Source organism: Rhagoletis zephyria, unplaced genomic scaffold, assembly GCF_001687245.7.
Source record: "Rhagoletis zephyria isolate East Lansing unplaced genomic scaffold, Rhagoletis_zephyria_1.1 Rzeph_scaffold_00145, whole genome shotgun sequence".
Classification (NCBI taxonomy): Eukaryota; Metazoa; Arthropoda; class Insecta; order Diptera; family Tephritidae; genus Rhagoletis; species Rhagoletis zephyria.
The window spans coordinates 141,812-157,185 of NW_016157229.1; the positions used below are offsets into that span (position 1 = coordinate 141,812).

The window sequence follows — 15,374 nt, forward strand, 5'->3', positions numbered from 1 at the left end:
AACGACAAAATCAAAATCAGTTTTAATGCACAAAACAAGCCAAACGGCAAATTATGCAACAAAAAAATTAATTGTTTTTATTATTTTTAACCGATTTTTAAACCGCTTTCCAAGCCCCTATTTTTTTTTAATAAGGCTGTTAAAAAAAAAACAATTAAACGACTAATTCAAAAACAGTTTTAATGCACAAAACAAGCAGCACTGGCAGCAAACATTTTTTTAAATCTTTTTTTTTAATTATTTTTTTTTTTTATAAATTGTAATTATAGTTGTTGCCACTTCTTTAATTAAAATTAAATTAATTTGTCAAAAAAATTGGATTCACTTGGAAATGGATAGCTCTTTTCTCTTTCATCTTAACAAAGGGCTGTTACGGGATTTGTGGTTCGAATCCCTCTGGCAGCAAACCTTTTTTTTTTATTTATTTTTTATTTTTGTTGTAATTATAGTTGTTGCTACCTTTTTAATTAAAATTTTCTCTAAAAAATTAGATTCACTTGCACTCTCCATTTGAATAATATACGACGGGGTAAAGGACAAGGGGCGCCAATTAAGGAATAATTACGAACTAAAAAAAAGAAGTGCTAATTTATGTCAAAACTTAAAATCTACAGAGAGAAACGAATGAAATTTGCTTTATTAGAACAATTTCATAATTTTGGAAAGCGGTTTAAAACTTGGTTAAAAATAATAAAAACAAATATTTTTTTATGACATAATTTACCGTTTGGCTTGTTTTGTGCATTAAAACTGTTTTTGATTTTGTCGTTTAATTGTTTTTTGTTTAAACACCCTTATTTAAAAAAAATAGGGGCTTGGAAAGCGGTTTAAAAATTGGTTAAAAATAATAAAAACAAATATTTTTTTATGACATAATTTACCGTTTGGCTTGTTTTGTGCATTAAAACTGTTTTTGATTTTGTCGTTTAATTGTTTTTTTTTTTTTAAACAGCCTTATTTAGAAAAAAATAGGGGCTTGGAAAGCGGTTTAAAAATTGGTTAAAAATAATAAAAACAAATATTTTTTTATGACATAATTTACCGTTTGGCTTGTTTTGTGCATTAAAACTGTTTTTGATTTTGTCGTTTAATTGTTTTTTGTTTAAACCACCTTATTTAAAAAAAATAGGGGCTTGGAAAGCGGTTTAAAAATTGGTTAAAAATAATAAAAACAATAAATTTTTTTGTTTCATTATTTGCCGTTTGGCTTGTTTTGTGCATTAAAACTGTTTTTGATTTTGTCGTTTATTTGTTTTTTTTTACAGCCTTATTATTTAAAAAAAAAATAGGGACTTGGAAAGCGGTTTAAAAATTGGTTAAAAATAATAAAAACAATTAATTTTTTTGTTGCATAATTTGCCGTTTGGCTTGCTTTGTGCATTAAAACTGTTTTTGATTTTNTTGTTTTGTGCACTAAGACTGTTTTTGATTTTGTCGTTTAATTTTTTTTTGTTTAAACAGCCTTATTTAAAAAAAATAGGCACTTGGAAAGCGGTTTAAAAATTGGTTAAAAATAATAAAAATAATTAATTTTTTGGAACTCCAGAGACCCTCTGGAAACGATTTTTAACCCTTGACAATGTTTAAAACGTTCAGTATCAACGTTTTAATTTTAGTAATTTTTTTTAATTTGATGGCCATATTGGATCCGCCATTTTGAATTTACAAAAATGGACTTAAGATTCGTAATCGGCGACCACAAAAACTCTCGAGTGCCGGTTTTCGAACAAATCCAACCATTTAAAAAAAATGGATCGCCATTTTGGATCCGCCATTTTGAATTTACAAAAATGGACTTAAGATTCGTAATCGGCGACCACAAAAACTCTCGAGTGCCGGTTTTCGAACAAATCCAACCATTTAAAAAAAATGGATCGCCATTTTGGATCCGCCATTTTGAATTTTGAAAAACAGACTTCAAATTCCTAATTATCAACCCCAGAAACCTCCTGGTAACAAGTTTCAACCGATGAGAACGCCTTAATCTTTCAGTATCAACGTTTTAATTTTACAAGTCTCTTTTCGAGAGCATATTTTCGGGAACTAGGCCCATTCCAACTGCCCATGACAGGTATGTAATTAAGGGAATATTCCCCAATAATACCAGAGTTATTATATGTAAAAACCACATTTTTAGCTGCATTTTAACATGTTACGAAAATAAAAAAAATTGAGAACATCAGCGTTTTTATAAAAAAAACGACCAGCGCGACCTTTAAAAAAACTTTTTTTTTCAAAATAAAAAAATACGTGTCTCTTTTTTTATCGAAAATAACAATAATTTGAGGTAGCGTTTATAAATTTCAAAAATTTAATTTAAAAAAAAACTCGTGCCTTTTCATGTATTTTCTTTAACTGCATCTACATACAAGGCTATACTTAGTAAATTTTTTATGTAAAATACTTTCACATAGTTGCTTCTCCATACTCAAATGCAAAGTAGTTAAAATATATTAAGGAACCATTATAAAATTAGGACTATATTGGGTTATTCAACTTTTTGATATTTTCTTCCCCATCTTTGACTATCTCTGGTAAAAAAAAAATGTACTGAGCTATAACTTTACATTACATAAAAAAATTGCTCATTTAATAAATATTTCAGAAAGGTGCCACTCTTTTGCCTGGGTTATAATGGAAGTAACGGAACGGAGTGAACTGTCACTCAATTATCCATTGTATGGGAAATGAATGCAAATGGTTATAATGCACGTAAACGTAACCTAAAACAGAACAATCTAAAATCAATAGATCCTTACGAATTCGGCGCGATTTGTTACGATTCGCCCCGTTTATTATAACCAAGGCATTACTATTTCGAATAGAAAAAACAAAGTTATAGCCGCTTTTGTGGGTAAAGGACTGAGATACTCTAGAATGTATTTAATAGATTTAAATTTAAGTTGGTCTTATTACTGACCAATGACATGCTAAATAGTACAAAGGTACATTATTACATGCTCCTGACATTATTTTATGTTACTTATAGGGATTCGGATTAGAGTCAATAACAAGGGCTATATCTATCAATATTTTTTGTGAAGGATGGGTTCACGTGAAATAAAACATACATGAGTTGTTTGCAGAAAAATTTATTCATTTATTGATAAAATATGCTCAAATTGACGACCTTCTACTCTAATACAAGCTCGGCACCTTTTAAGAAAATACGCTTATAGAGATCTTAAACTCAATTGGGCTATCTCAGCAGCAGCTCCATTTATTTGTTCCGGCAAATGCTCTTCGTTTTGAATTATTTTTTAATAAATTTTGTCCCTAAGACAGCCCCAGTAGAAAAAATCGAATGGATTCAGGTCTGGCGATCGAGCAGGCCACGTAATTGGCCCGTATCGTCCAATCCATCGGCGAGGATAAGTTTCGTCTAAATGAGCTCTTACTTCACGAACGTAGTGAGCAAGGCATCCGTCATCAGGTAATCTCTCTCTTGTAGAGCCTGAACTCGTTGAATGTGGTAGAGATGGTATTTTAAAGCTTTGTGAACTGTTGTTTTTGGTATTCCAGTCCGTCTTTCCATCATTCTCCCTGAAGTCGATGGACCTAGTTCCACTTCCTCTAATACAACTTTATATATATTTTAAGTACATTGCATTTGAGTATGGAGAAGCAACTATCTGAAAGTATTTTTCATAAAAAATTTACTATGTATAGCCTTGTTTGTAGATGAAGTTAAAGAAAATACATGAAAATGCACGATTTTTTTTTTTAATTCAAAAGAATTTAAATATTTCAAAAACGGTAACACTTTTGCCTGAAAAATTTTTGCTTATCAGGGAGCTCACCACCCCACCTGCCTTCTCCTCAAGTGTGTCAAGTTACTTCTGGGACATCCTGTATATATATATACACATATATATGTGTAAGCCAAATTTTAAGTTCATGCGACTTATGGTCCCGAAGTTATGGTTGATAAAAAATTTCACGCCTATTGGATGTGCCACGCCCACTTCTACAAACTCATTTATATATACCTTACTATAAGCACCTACCATATATATGACTGCATACCAAGTTCATGTGACTTATATATAGTTCCGAAATTATGGGTGATTAAAAATTTCTTGGCTATGGTAGGTGCCACGCCCTCTTGTCGAATCCCAATATTTTTACCCTATTATAGGCCCAGGTGTCATGGCAATACTCTGTCAAAATTTTGTTTGATTCTGTCCGTCCGTTTATTTATTTATTTATTTATTTATACATATCTAGTAAATCTAGAAATACATGATTTCTTACAGACCACTACAAAAATACTTAACTATACAAGTTCAAGCTTAACTATATAGTTCATTCAATGATAATTTAAATAATTGCTTAGGCGACGAGAAATCAAAGGCCAAAGAATTTGAGATTTGATTAAATTCTTTCAATGCTCTATGAATCGGAGCATAGGATGCATAAACCGTCCGGACTCGCTCCAGAAAGAATAAATCATTGCTCCGCAATTTTCTTTGTGGAATGTAAAAATAAATGCGCTCTAAAAGAAATGGGCAACCAATTTCTCCACTGATAATATCAAAGATAAAGCAGAGTGAAAGAACATTCCGTCTACTTTGTAAAGACTTCAAGCTTATTAAAGCACATATAGCATCATACGAAGGAATCGGTTCAGCAAAGTTAAGCAATCTGAGAGCAAAACGAAGAAAATTCTTTTGAATTCGCTCAAGTCTATTAATGTGACAAAGGTGATATGGCCTCCATATAAAGACCGCATATTCTAACTTAGATCGTACAAGCGAGGTAAATAGTAATTTTAGAGTGTAAGGATCAGTAAAGTCTGAACCAAAGCGCCGAATAAAGGCAAGTNTCGAGGTAAATAGTAGTTTTAGAGTGTAAGGATCAGTAAAGTCTGAACCAAAGCGCCGAATAAAGGCAAGTGTTGAATATGACTTAGAAATTATATAATTTAAATGACTCAGAAATAGGAAATTTTAATCAAAAATTACTCCCAGATCAGAAACTTCATCCAAAGTGGTGAGACGTGATTCCTTAATTAAGTATGAAGTAGCCAAAAACTGCCTAGACTTAGAAAACGTTATGTGAGAACACTTCCGAATATTTAGCTGAAGGTGATTTTTATCACACCATGCCACAACGTTATTGAGATCTGACTGGAGCTTAGCTGAATCAGATCGACTTGAAATTGTTTTAAAAATTTTTAAATCGTCTGCATATAAAATAAATTCAGAAAATTTAAAACAATCAGATATATCATTAATAAAAATGATGAAGAGTAATGGACCCAGAATACTGCCCTGAGGGACACCAGAAGAGGCAACAAAAGGTTGGGAAGAAACATTATCAACAACAACTACACATTTACGACATGAAAGGAACGACTTTATCCATTTTAAAAAAATGGAATGAAACCCAAAACTGCGCAATTTGGAGATTAGAATTGAATGGTTGACTTTGTCAAAAGCCTTGGAAAAGTCGGTATAGATTGTATCGACTTGGAATCTGTCATTGAAAGCAGACATACAAAATTCTGTGAATACAGCAAGATTAGTGATGGTTGACCTGCCAGCCATGAAACCATGCTGGTTATTAGATATGCGACGCTTTACGGCAAAATACAACTTTTGTTTGATAATATATTCAAATAGCTTCGATGTCGTAGAAAGTTTGGAAATAGGCCTATAATTAGCAACATCTTTTTTATTACCAGCCTTGAATAAAGGTGTGATGGACGTAACTTTCCACGCATCAATAAACTCCCCCGATTCTAACGATTTATTGAAAATTAGCAAAAGAGGATATGTAAGGGCAGGACAATTCTTGAAGAGATAGGATGAGAAACCATCAATATCCGCAAGCGAAGAGCTTTTAAGGCCCTGAATTCCATCCCAAACATCCTCAATAGATAGCGAAAGGGAGCCAAAGTTAATGGTGGAATTGGTTTTCCAAAAATTATCACTCAGATGTTCCGACGATGGATCAAAGTTAGAACTAAAAAAGTCAGCGAAAAGATCAGCTGCCTCCTGGGTGGAGGAAGCATAACTCCCGTTGTAAAATACCTCAGAGGGAATATTAGAGCAGGACTTTTTGGACTTAACGTAACGCCAGAAAGCTTTTGGATTAGACTTAATATCAGACTCAAATTTGCGAATATAATTTCGCTGGAGAATTTTACTCAACTGTTTAAACTTCTTGGAATAGCGCAAATATTTACCCCTATACGCTTGGGCACTTGTTAATTTAAATTTTCTTAAAAACTTGTTCCTCAAATTCTTTAGCCTTTTTAATTTTCTCGTATACCAAGGAACCCTATAGCACTTCTTGCTAACACGTGGTACGTTTTCGCAGAATATTTCATACATCTTTGTTTTAAATGTATCAAAGCATGAAGAAATATTAATTCCAGTAAAAAGGGAATCCCAATCTAATAGAGAAATTTCGTTATCCACAATATTAAAATTACAACGTTTAAAGCAAAAACTATTAATTTGATTACTAACATGAAGACTTTTAAAACTGTAAAATTCTAGACCAATAATGAGCGGTATGTGATGATTACAAGAACTTGATAAAGGATCAAGACATTCATGAAGTGTGAAATGCATGTTATCACTTATGAATACAAGATCCAGAATTCTAAAAAACTTGTTTAAGAAACTGTTGATTTGAATAAAACCTAAACTTAAAAAACAATCAACTAAGTAGGATTCCGAAAAGCTATTAATGTTTTTTGGAATTAGGGCATAGTTACTATCTACATATGACCATTCTATACTAGGCAAGTTGAAGTCTCCAAGAACACAAAAGTTGCTACCAGAATGTTTGCAGACGAGAGCCGTTATGTTGTCAACATGCGCTTTGTATAGACTATCAACACTGGACGGTGGAATGTAGGACGCACAGATATATATATTCGTGTGACCTTGTACCACAACGCAAAGTTGGTCCAGAAGTGAATCCACATTTTCTAAATGCACGAGTGATGAGCGAAACCGACGCTGAACAGCGATTAAAACACCACCGCCCCTTGACAATCCAATTTTAATAAAATCACGATCTTTCCGGTATACATTAAATAGATTGGGGTCGAAAAATTCATTTTCACAAAAATCAGCATTCAACCATGTTTCAATAAGAACGAATACGTCATAGTCCAGGTGAGCACTCATATTAAAAACTGTTCTAGATTTAGTTCTTAGGCCAGATACATTATGAAAATATATCCTTAGAGACTTAGAAAGAGGTTCACACAGAAGGGAATCAGTTACGGTGTTGGTTGTGCCGCAACTGCTTTCTGAAAAAACTCAAACGAACGCACATTTACGTCAGCTGGCTAAATCGCAGAGTTGAGAAGAGACGCGTAGTGTAAAGATGGAACTCCTATCTTGAAATTGACACGCAGCAGCAGCGGACGTAGACGCGCGTTAGATACGTTGATCAGTTGACTGTGTCGGCGCAGGAGCGGCTAAATTACGCTGTTCGGTTGAGTCAATCAGCAAAGCAGCAGGCAGGCGATCAGAAGCACCAGACAGTTGAATATCATTAGAGCAAGACGAGTTACCGACACTGTCAACAGGAAAAGGAATGGGCAAAACTGTTGACTTCGCAGCAGCGGGTGGCACCCACACGCATGCATACACGCACGAAGGTCTTTTATCTCAGCCGTAAGCAGCGCAAAGGCTGAGGTGACCACTTCGGTTATGCATTTTTGCATTGTTCTTATATCTGAGCGCAATTCATCTGACTTTTCTATCAACAACTGTTTATCCGCTTGAATAGAACTAATTACAGCAGTCGCACGAACTTGTTCAGATTTAAGAGCAGCAATTTCTTTGAGAACTATTGATAGCGAGATTGCAGTATTGTCTTCATTTTCACTTTGTCCATTTTCACTGTGTTTCTGCATTGCGACCGGGTTCTCAGGCAATTGTTGTTGGGGCAAAATATTTGCACTAAAGTTCGTTGAAGCAGGCGAATTAATAGCAATTGCGCCCTCCACCACATCAAGAGCCGGAGGGGGAGAACGGAGAGATTTTCGGCGAATGTCCGAACATATTTTGCAGAAAAAGCTGCTATTAGAGCTGATCAAATAATCTAAGTCAGCAGGAGAAATACCGGCACACTTAAGTTGGAAAAGTTCACTACATTTTGCACATTGCAACTTTAGCTTTGTTGTTACGGTCAACTTTTAGACCACAGAAACAAGGCGTCTTGTTTAATTCTACAGATTTTATTTCAAAATAAAGTCACTGTCTCGAGCACATTGATTTGTTTACACAATTAGCGAAGCAAGCACAAAAATCGCGGAGCGCAGTAAATAAACGTCCGCTCACACTGACGTTTCATACGTTTAGGCTGCAACCTGGCACATACGTACATATGTACATACATACATACTTCCAAAAATATATAGTAGATATTAAAAGCACCTACATTACATATGTCCATATACCAAATTTAAAGTTCATGTGACTTATGGTTTCGAAGTTATAGCTGATAAAAAATTCCTCGCCTATGGGACGTGCCACGCCCCGTTTTATAAACTCATTTATACATACCTTGCTGTAAGGCCCTACCATCGTTATGACTGCATACCAATGTTCGATTTCGTGTGACACATGGGTACAAAGTTATAGCTGATAACATATTCCACGCCTATGGGATGCGCCACGCCCCCTTTTAAAAACTCATATATATATCCCTCCTATAATCACCTACCATATATATGAGTGCATACCAAACTTCAAGTTCATGTGACTTATGGTCTGGAAGTTATGGCTAATTAAAAATTTCACGCCTATGGGAGGTGCCACGACGAATCGTACAGTGACTTCTGGTGGCAATTTCTGCCTCTTGCTTCATCCTAGACATCGCTCCTTTCGTTTTTCCAACCACTACAAATATCCGCATACTTTCTCCATTTTAAACCAGTTTCCAAGTTCTTCTTCCATCTTCATTACGAACGGGTACATCACTAACACGAGAAGAACATTAAGTCCCACTATGTCGGTACTTTCATCAAGTTGTAAACTAAGAAATTCACAAGTTTTCGAACTTTTTATAAGTTCGTTCTCGACTGCCTCTAAAATCGTGTTGATTCGCTGATTCACAGTGTGAATGGGAAGTTCCAAAGAATAAGTAGCATATACACGTGCGCGAATCTGCTGCGCTTGTTACGAGAACAGCCCACCCAGCAAAAAATCCAAAAAAGGGAAGAAAAGTGGATGAAACGCGGATTGGTCTACAAAAGTACAGAAAATGGTTGTGGAAATGGTACGTTTTCATCTATTTTTCTGCAAATTTCCTGATTCAATTTTTCGTTGACAAAACGTACTGGGGAACCACGCTTAAGAGCGAAATACACCACATAAGCGCCTTGACAAGCCAACGAAATATCCCTTTGCTGCAAGCCACAAATGGCTTTGCATGGGGTTTGACGAGCCGCTGAAAGTAATTTTAATAAAATTCTAATTTTTTTATTTTCCTGCCGTCATGTCGAAGTTTGATCAAACCGCTTGCGTTGTGTATGGAAAGTTTAAAGAATTTTCAAGAACCACTAGTATACTTACGGTGACCATATTAACCAACGTAAAATAAAGGAATTTTTTCAAAATAATTTGGGAATACGTACATATAACTTATTTGTTAAAGTACCTTACCCATATGGTAATTTAAATCAGATATTTGCCAGTTAATTAACCGATTCCGAAATGAAGCCAAATCCTTTCCAAGGACTTCGCCATCCTTTGTTGCCAAAATGCGTTTACCATAATTCATACTGCGCGCCGAAGCCAGCACACAGTGGTTCAAAATTGGAATTTAATGTTCATAATTCACCGTAGTCTTCATTTTTCAACCAATTTTTACTAAAACAAAAAAATTATATTTTGGTGAAAATTTTTTGTGGAAAATGTTTTGGGGAACCATACAACTGTTTTCAACCAGTCGTTGTTATGTACCATTTATTAACTGGAACAGGAGAAGACATTTTCTTCAAAATTGCCTCTTTTTCTGCATTTTGCACTAAAAAATTAAAACAATAAAATAAAAATTCACAAATCAGGCTCAACTGGTCTCTTGCAAATATTATAAGCTTTCATAAAAAATATTATCAACTTTCGTGAAAAACATAAACGCTCCAGTGAACTACGAACACTAAATGCCAGTTTTGAACCACTGTGCAGTAGGGGCTTTATTGTTCTCTTTCAGTGGAACTTGAAACTCAGCGTGCAACACGATTCTGGGCACAACTTTCCCCGTGCTTTATAGATTGTGCTAAGATTACCTATTAAATAAAAATCCTTAAGGGGGGTTATTTTATTTTTATTTTTCTTATTCTGTGTTTAAAAATTTACCTCAGAAAAATGTAGAGCTGATTTAAAGGACAGTTTAAGAAATAAAGGACAAAAGGCGTCCTTTATTTTGAAAAAAATTATAAAGGACAGGGGTTAAAATAAAGGACTGTCCTTGTAAATAAAGGACGGATGGTCACCGTAAGTATACTCTAGCCAATAGCGGCACCCACTTTGGGAAAGCCTGCGCTAGACGATAAACACTTGCAAGCGTACCGTGTAAAAACAGTTTTCGTATTATTGTTTTCATACGTCCGACGATGTATTATTGTTAATGACTGTAGTTTTTGTTAACTTTTTATTGTGAACCAACACAAATCAGCTACGCTAACTATCGGATTTCATACTACAAATATCGATTCAAGAATGCAAGCGTGTATCGCGCATCGTACGAATTCATAATAAGGGGTACTAGAGTAGGGCTCACGATCCAGAAAATAACTTGATGCTTTTCACACCAAATTTAGTGGGTGTTCAAAACGCGAGAATTTTTGAGTTTGGTGCTTGGTGCGTTTTTGGTGCTTTTGTATTTAGTTTGAGACACCAAATTTGAAAATATTAAAAAGTAGAAGCAAAATGTATAGCAATCGTAAGTGTGGTAAGCATCTTTACAAAAATTTAAACAAAATCATAGCATAGTGACAATCACAAGCGACAACAAAATATGTGGCAGCACCTTCAATCATGCCAGAAGAAATCGACCATTGATTTTTATTAATTTGAATCGGCATCCTTACAATAAAATGAAGTATGCATATAAAGTCCATACACCAATAAAAATTTGGTGCTTTTTCGAATTCAAAACTTGGCAATACTGCCTTTTGTTCGATGCTTCCTCTTTTTCTTGTCGAGATCGTCTTGCTCTCTCATTCCGGTATTTGTTGACGTCACGCCCGGTTGCTCTCAGCTCGATTAGCGCAATCTTGTATTCTATCATTCTTGAGTAGAGCTGCCATAATTGCTGGGCCCTAAACGGGGCCACTTAGCAAAAAAAACTTAATTCTTTCCAAAGGGATACTCATACTCTTCTTTTCTAACCGATTTCACAAAAAGGAAAGGTTATCAATTCATCAGAATATATATATATATTTTTATGTATGTTGCCGCAGTCTTAAATTTTTATATGACAATTGAATTCGGTTTTGTACTTTGCTTAAAAATTACTTGTTTTAAATCATATTTACATATATAGTCTCGTTCAATTGCAGAGGAAAATTTAGTTGATGCTCTGTTATAATACATACAAAAACGGAATTGCATAAACCATAATAAATAGAGCTCAAGGAAACATTTTCACTGAAGTAACGTACTATTTATACGCATAACGTATTTATTATATGAGCCATTCTTTTTCACGTCGGACGGATTTCGTAAAAAAATTATGTCATGTCTCCGATTCGCTTAAAATTTTTTTATGGGTTCTATGCATGAAATAAGCTCACACGTGTCCCAGAAATTTATTTTTTATTTTTATTCTTCGGAGATATGAACTGTTAAAGTTTGCATTTTTTCATGATTCTGGCTAATCATGTACTTCTTCAAATCGTTATATCTTAAGTTCTGCTCATCGCACAGACTTCATCTTAACGTCGTTTCAAACGCGCTTAACATATATTTTATTACATTTATATACAAGACGGTGAAGATTGTCCTAAAGTTAACTTCACTATTAACATCTGAACTATTTGAAGTTGATTTGCATAATGAAGGCCAGTAAATAAGGGATTTAAAACTATACCATCGTAATCCTTGTTTAATTCTTTTTAAAAAACGTGGTTTAAAAAATGGGGGGTTTTCAGGAACTATTTTTAAAATATTTTTCTTTATGACGAGGTGGTTTATTTTCTAAGAATCAACAATTTTTGTAATTTGTTTTCGAAAACTTATGTTGAGATATATTTAGTAAGGTATTAAACAGCGGGTTTTTGCAGAAAGTAAAACTTTGTTGCGGATTCCGGTAGAATACCTATCCAGAAATAATATTTGTACGGCAATTTTTTCCTGTAAGGCGACAACCCCTAGAAATGGGCGTGGCAATTGCAGGACTAAAGTTAGCAAAACGCAGATTTTGTTGCGGATTTCGGCAGAATATCGCGTGGTTAACAACATTTGAATCAACTTCAAAAAGTTCCATCTTATATACAAGAATGTTAAGCCCGTTACTTTGGCTTCAAAGCGACGTTAAGATGAAGTCTCTAGGATGAGCAGAACCCGAAATATAACGATTTGAAGAAGTACATGATTAGTCAGAAGCACGAAAAAATTCAAACTTTGGTAGATCATATATCCGAAGAGAAAAAATTAAAAAAAAAAATTTCTCGAATACGTGTTAGCTTATTTCGTGTATAGAACCCATAAAAAAATTTGAAGCCAATCGAGAGTGTGACACCAAATTTGGTGTCCGATATGAAAAAGAATGTCTCGTATATGTCGTAAGAACATTTCTGCGTTTTAACGTATGAATATACAATATACCGAAAATACCCCGTAGCGAATGCCATGCATTAGTCACTTAAGAGTCTTGTGCGGAAAAGTTATGTCTTAGATGACTTTGGGCTCCGTTTGTATGGAAGTCGTTCATGACTTTTTCATATAAATGGTAATTTACAACTTTTCTTAGAAACAGTATAGAATTCTTAACAACCAATATTTTTCGACCGGAAAACTCTGCTTCTCTGTAGGAGATTCCCTACAATAATACCCGATTGTTTATTTAACTATTTGATAGTAACTATAATTTATAGGTCCGCCAAACCCCCAAAAATGCAATGGGGACACCTAAAAAAAATGGTTAGTTTTAAAAAATGGTTAAATAAACAATTGGATATTATTATTGGAAGTCTCTTGAAGAGAACCAGAGTTTTTCGATCGAAAAATATTTTCAAGAATTCCATACCATTTCTACGAAAATTTATTTTTTCCCCCATATAAAATGCATGGAAGGGGTATAATTTTTTTCGACATAGAACTATCCTAGGGGGTTAGAGTATTAAAATTCCGACTTTCCTCTTTTTGGAACACCCTAATATACAAACAAACAAAACAATAACTGTTTCAAAATATTAAAATAAGATTGACTTACAATAAAAATAACATAACCGTTAGAGATCAATGAAAAAGTTCAGTTCAATTCAGGAACGTATTTGTACTTCTTAACGTAAGGGGAAGCAAACCAAACGCGAACTATTTTTACACATTTTTACGTAACTAACTCATATTACATTTTATATGGTCTCTTTTCGCGTATACCATTCGTATTTTTCACTAGATATAACTTTGCTTAAGAGTTCGTGTTAATTTTTTACATAATGGTAAAATTCAGAGAACGTCATTTTAACCCTAGTATACCAACCTTATTTTTTATTCCTTTAATACTAACGTTCGCCTGTGAGGCTAATTTGAAAAAAAGTACAAATTCTATCTTTCAAAAACCTTAAATTTGTTTAAAAAATGGGCTTAAACATATTTCATATGTTTTTAAAGTAAAAAAATAAAATAATTTAATAGTTTTTTAATATTAATAAAAATAATTCGTATTGAAAATAACACATATTTTATAATCTTTTTGAAAGGGGTCATTTTAAAAAATTAAAAAAAAAACCATTTAAGAGCGAACGCACTCAAACAATCCATAAATTATCTTAAAGGTATTCGTATTTACTTTCACATTTAAAAGGACCTGTACTTAAAAAAAAATCGACTTTTTTGTATCACATTGGGCCTTATGAATAAAAACTAAGCAATGCTTTTTTTCTTAAAATTTCAGATCCTTAAGAAATAGCAACTGCTTAGTTTTTATTCATAAGGCGCATTCACTGAAATCTTCTTCCAAATAGTTCTCACTATCGGTTCCATTCAACGATATTTCTTCCAACCATTTTAGAACTTGTTCTTCATAGGAACCCCTCTCGAAAAGTAAAAAAAAATAATTAAGTTCAAAACAGAAAATAGCCAACAAACATGTTAAAAACTGAAATAAGTACAGCAAACAAAATTACCTTTACTACTAACGTTCGCCTGTCAGGCGTCAAGAGGGCGTGGAACTCAGCCGCGCAAGGCCACTGTACAATGTGCGTTTGCTCACAGCCTCATACAGCGCTAAGCTGAGTTGGCGCGAACGTTTACTATGATCATTAAAAGCGTTCCTGAAATATCGCGCGGAAACCGAATTCGTTCCGCCTCACAGGCGAACGTTGGTATTCTAGGGTTAAAGTTGAACTTGCACTGCACGATACTTTCCACCAGCGTTGCCGAAAGCTTTTGCTGAAAAATCGTCATTATACCCAGAAAAAATCGTCATTTCGGCCAAAAAAGCGTCAAATTTTTGTTTATTATACTTTTTTAACAAAATAAAAAATATAAACAAGATTACATACAATAAATATGACCACATTTCAAAACCAAAGGGAAATTGCATATGGATTAATAAAAGTGGATTTGTAGTTGTTAACGACATTATTAAATTACACTTTAAAACATAACTGCTTTTAAATTGTTCAACTCCACTGGCTTGAAGTTTTTGAAGATTTTGATCCAGTTTTAAAGTGTAATATTAGCATTTATTAACTGATAGATTATCTTGAATGAACAAATTCCCTCTGCTATTTTTCTGTATCTTTCAAATCAGTGTCAACAGTGCAAATTAACGATTTGGTTACAATTCTAGAACAAATTTAATATAACTAAAAGCACGATTGTGGAACAAAAGTAGATAAATGCATGGTGTATTTTGGACTACGTTTTCCTTTAAAAGTTGTTTACATACATACCCCCCTATTATGAATTTCCATACGATAGACGATAACCGCATGCAAGCGTATCGTAGAAATTATTTTTCGTATTATTCTTTTCATACGCCCGACAGATGTATTACTTTGAATGGCTGTGGTTTTTGTCCACTTTTTATCGTTAACTAACACATATAAGGTCGGTGTTATAGCTGAAATACAATGCCGGCGAACGGCGAACTCACCACAGCGAAATTCGCGCTGTCAAAATTAGAACACCCGCAAGCATATGAAATTGAACACAGCCAAAGCGAAATGC

The 15,374-nt window shown here is 34.0% G+C and overlaps 2 protein-coding genes across 3 annotated transcripts in view; one reads left to right on the forward strand and one right to left on the reverse strand.

Annotated features, from left to right (window-relative positions):
- The window catches only part of onecut (homeobox protein onecut), a 279,490-nt gene that overhangs the window by 115,497 nt on the left and 148,619 nt on the right, over positions 1-15,374 (forward strand). The gene's annotated exons all lie outside the window — the stretch shown is intronic.
- LOC108382279 (uncharacterized) lies at positions 4,867-7,346 on the reverse strand. The gene is made up of 2 exons (XM_017638668.1): positions 6,038-7,346; positions 4,867-5,879 (listed from the first exon to the last, which is right to left on the reverse strand). Exons 1-2 carry the CDS (start codon positions 7,143-7,145, stop codon positions 5,875-5,877), a joined length of 1,113 nt encoding a protein of 370 aa, XP_017494157.1. The 5' UTR covers positions 7,146-7,346; the 3' UTR covers positions 4,867-5,874.

Coding starts and splice junctions, on each gene's coding strand:
- LOC108382279 (XM_017638668.1), bottom strand. CDS start 7,145: ATGAGTGCTCACCTGGACTATGACGTATTCGTTCTTATTGAAACATGG.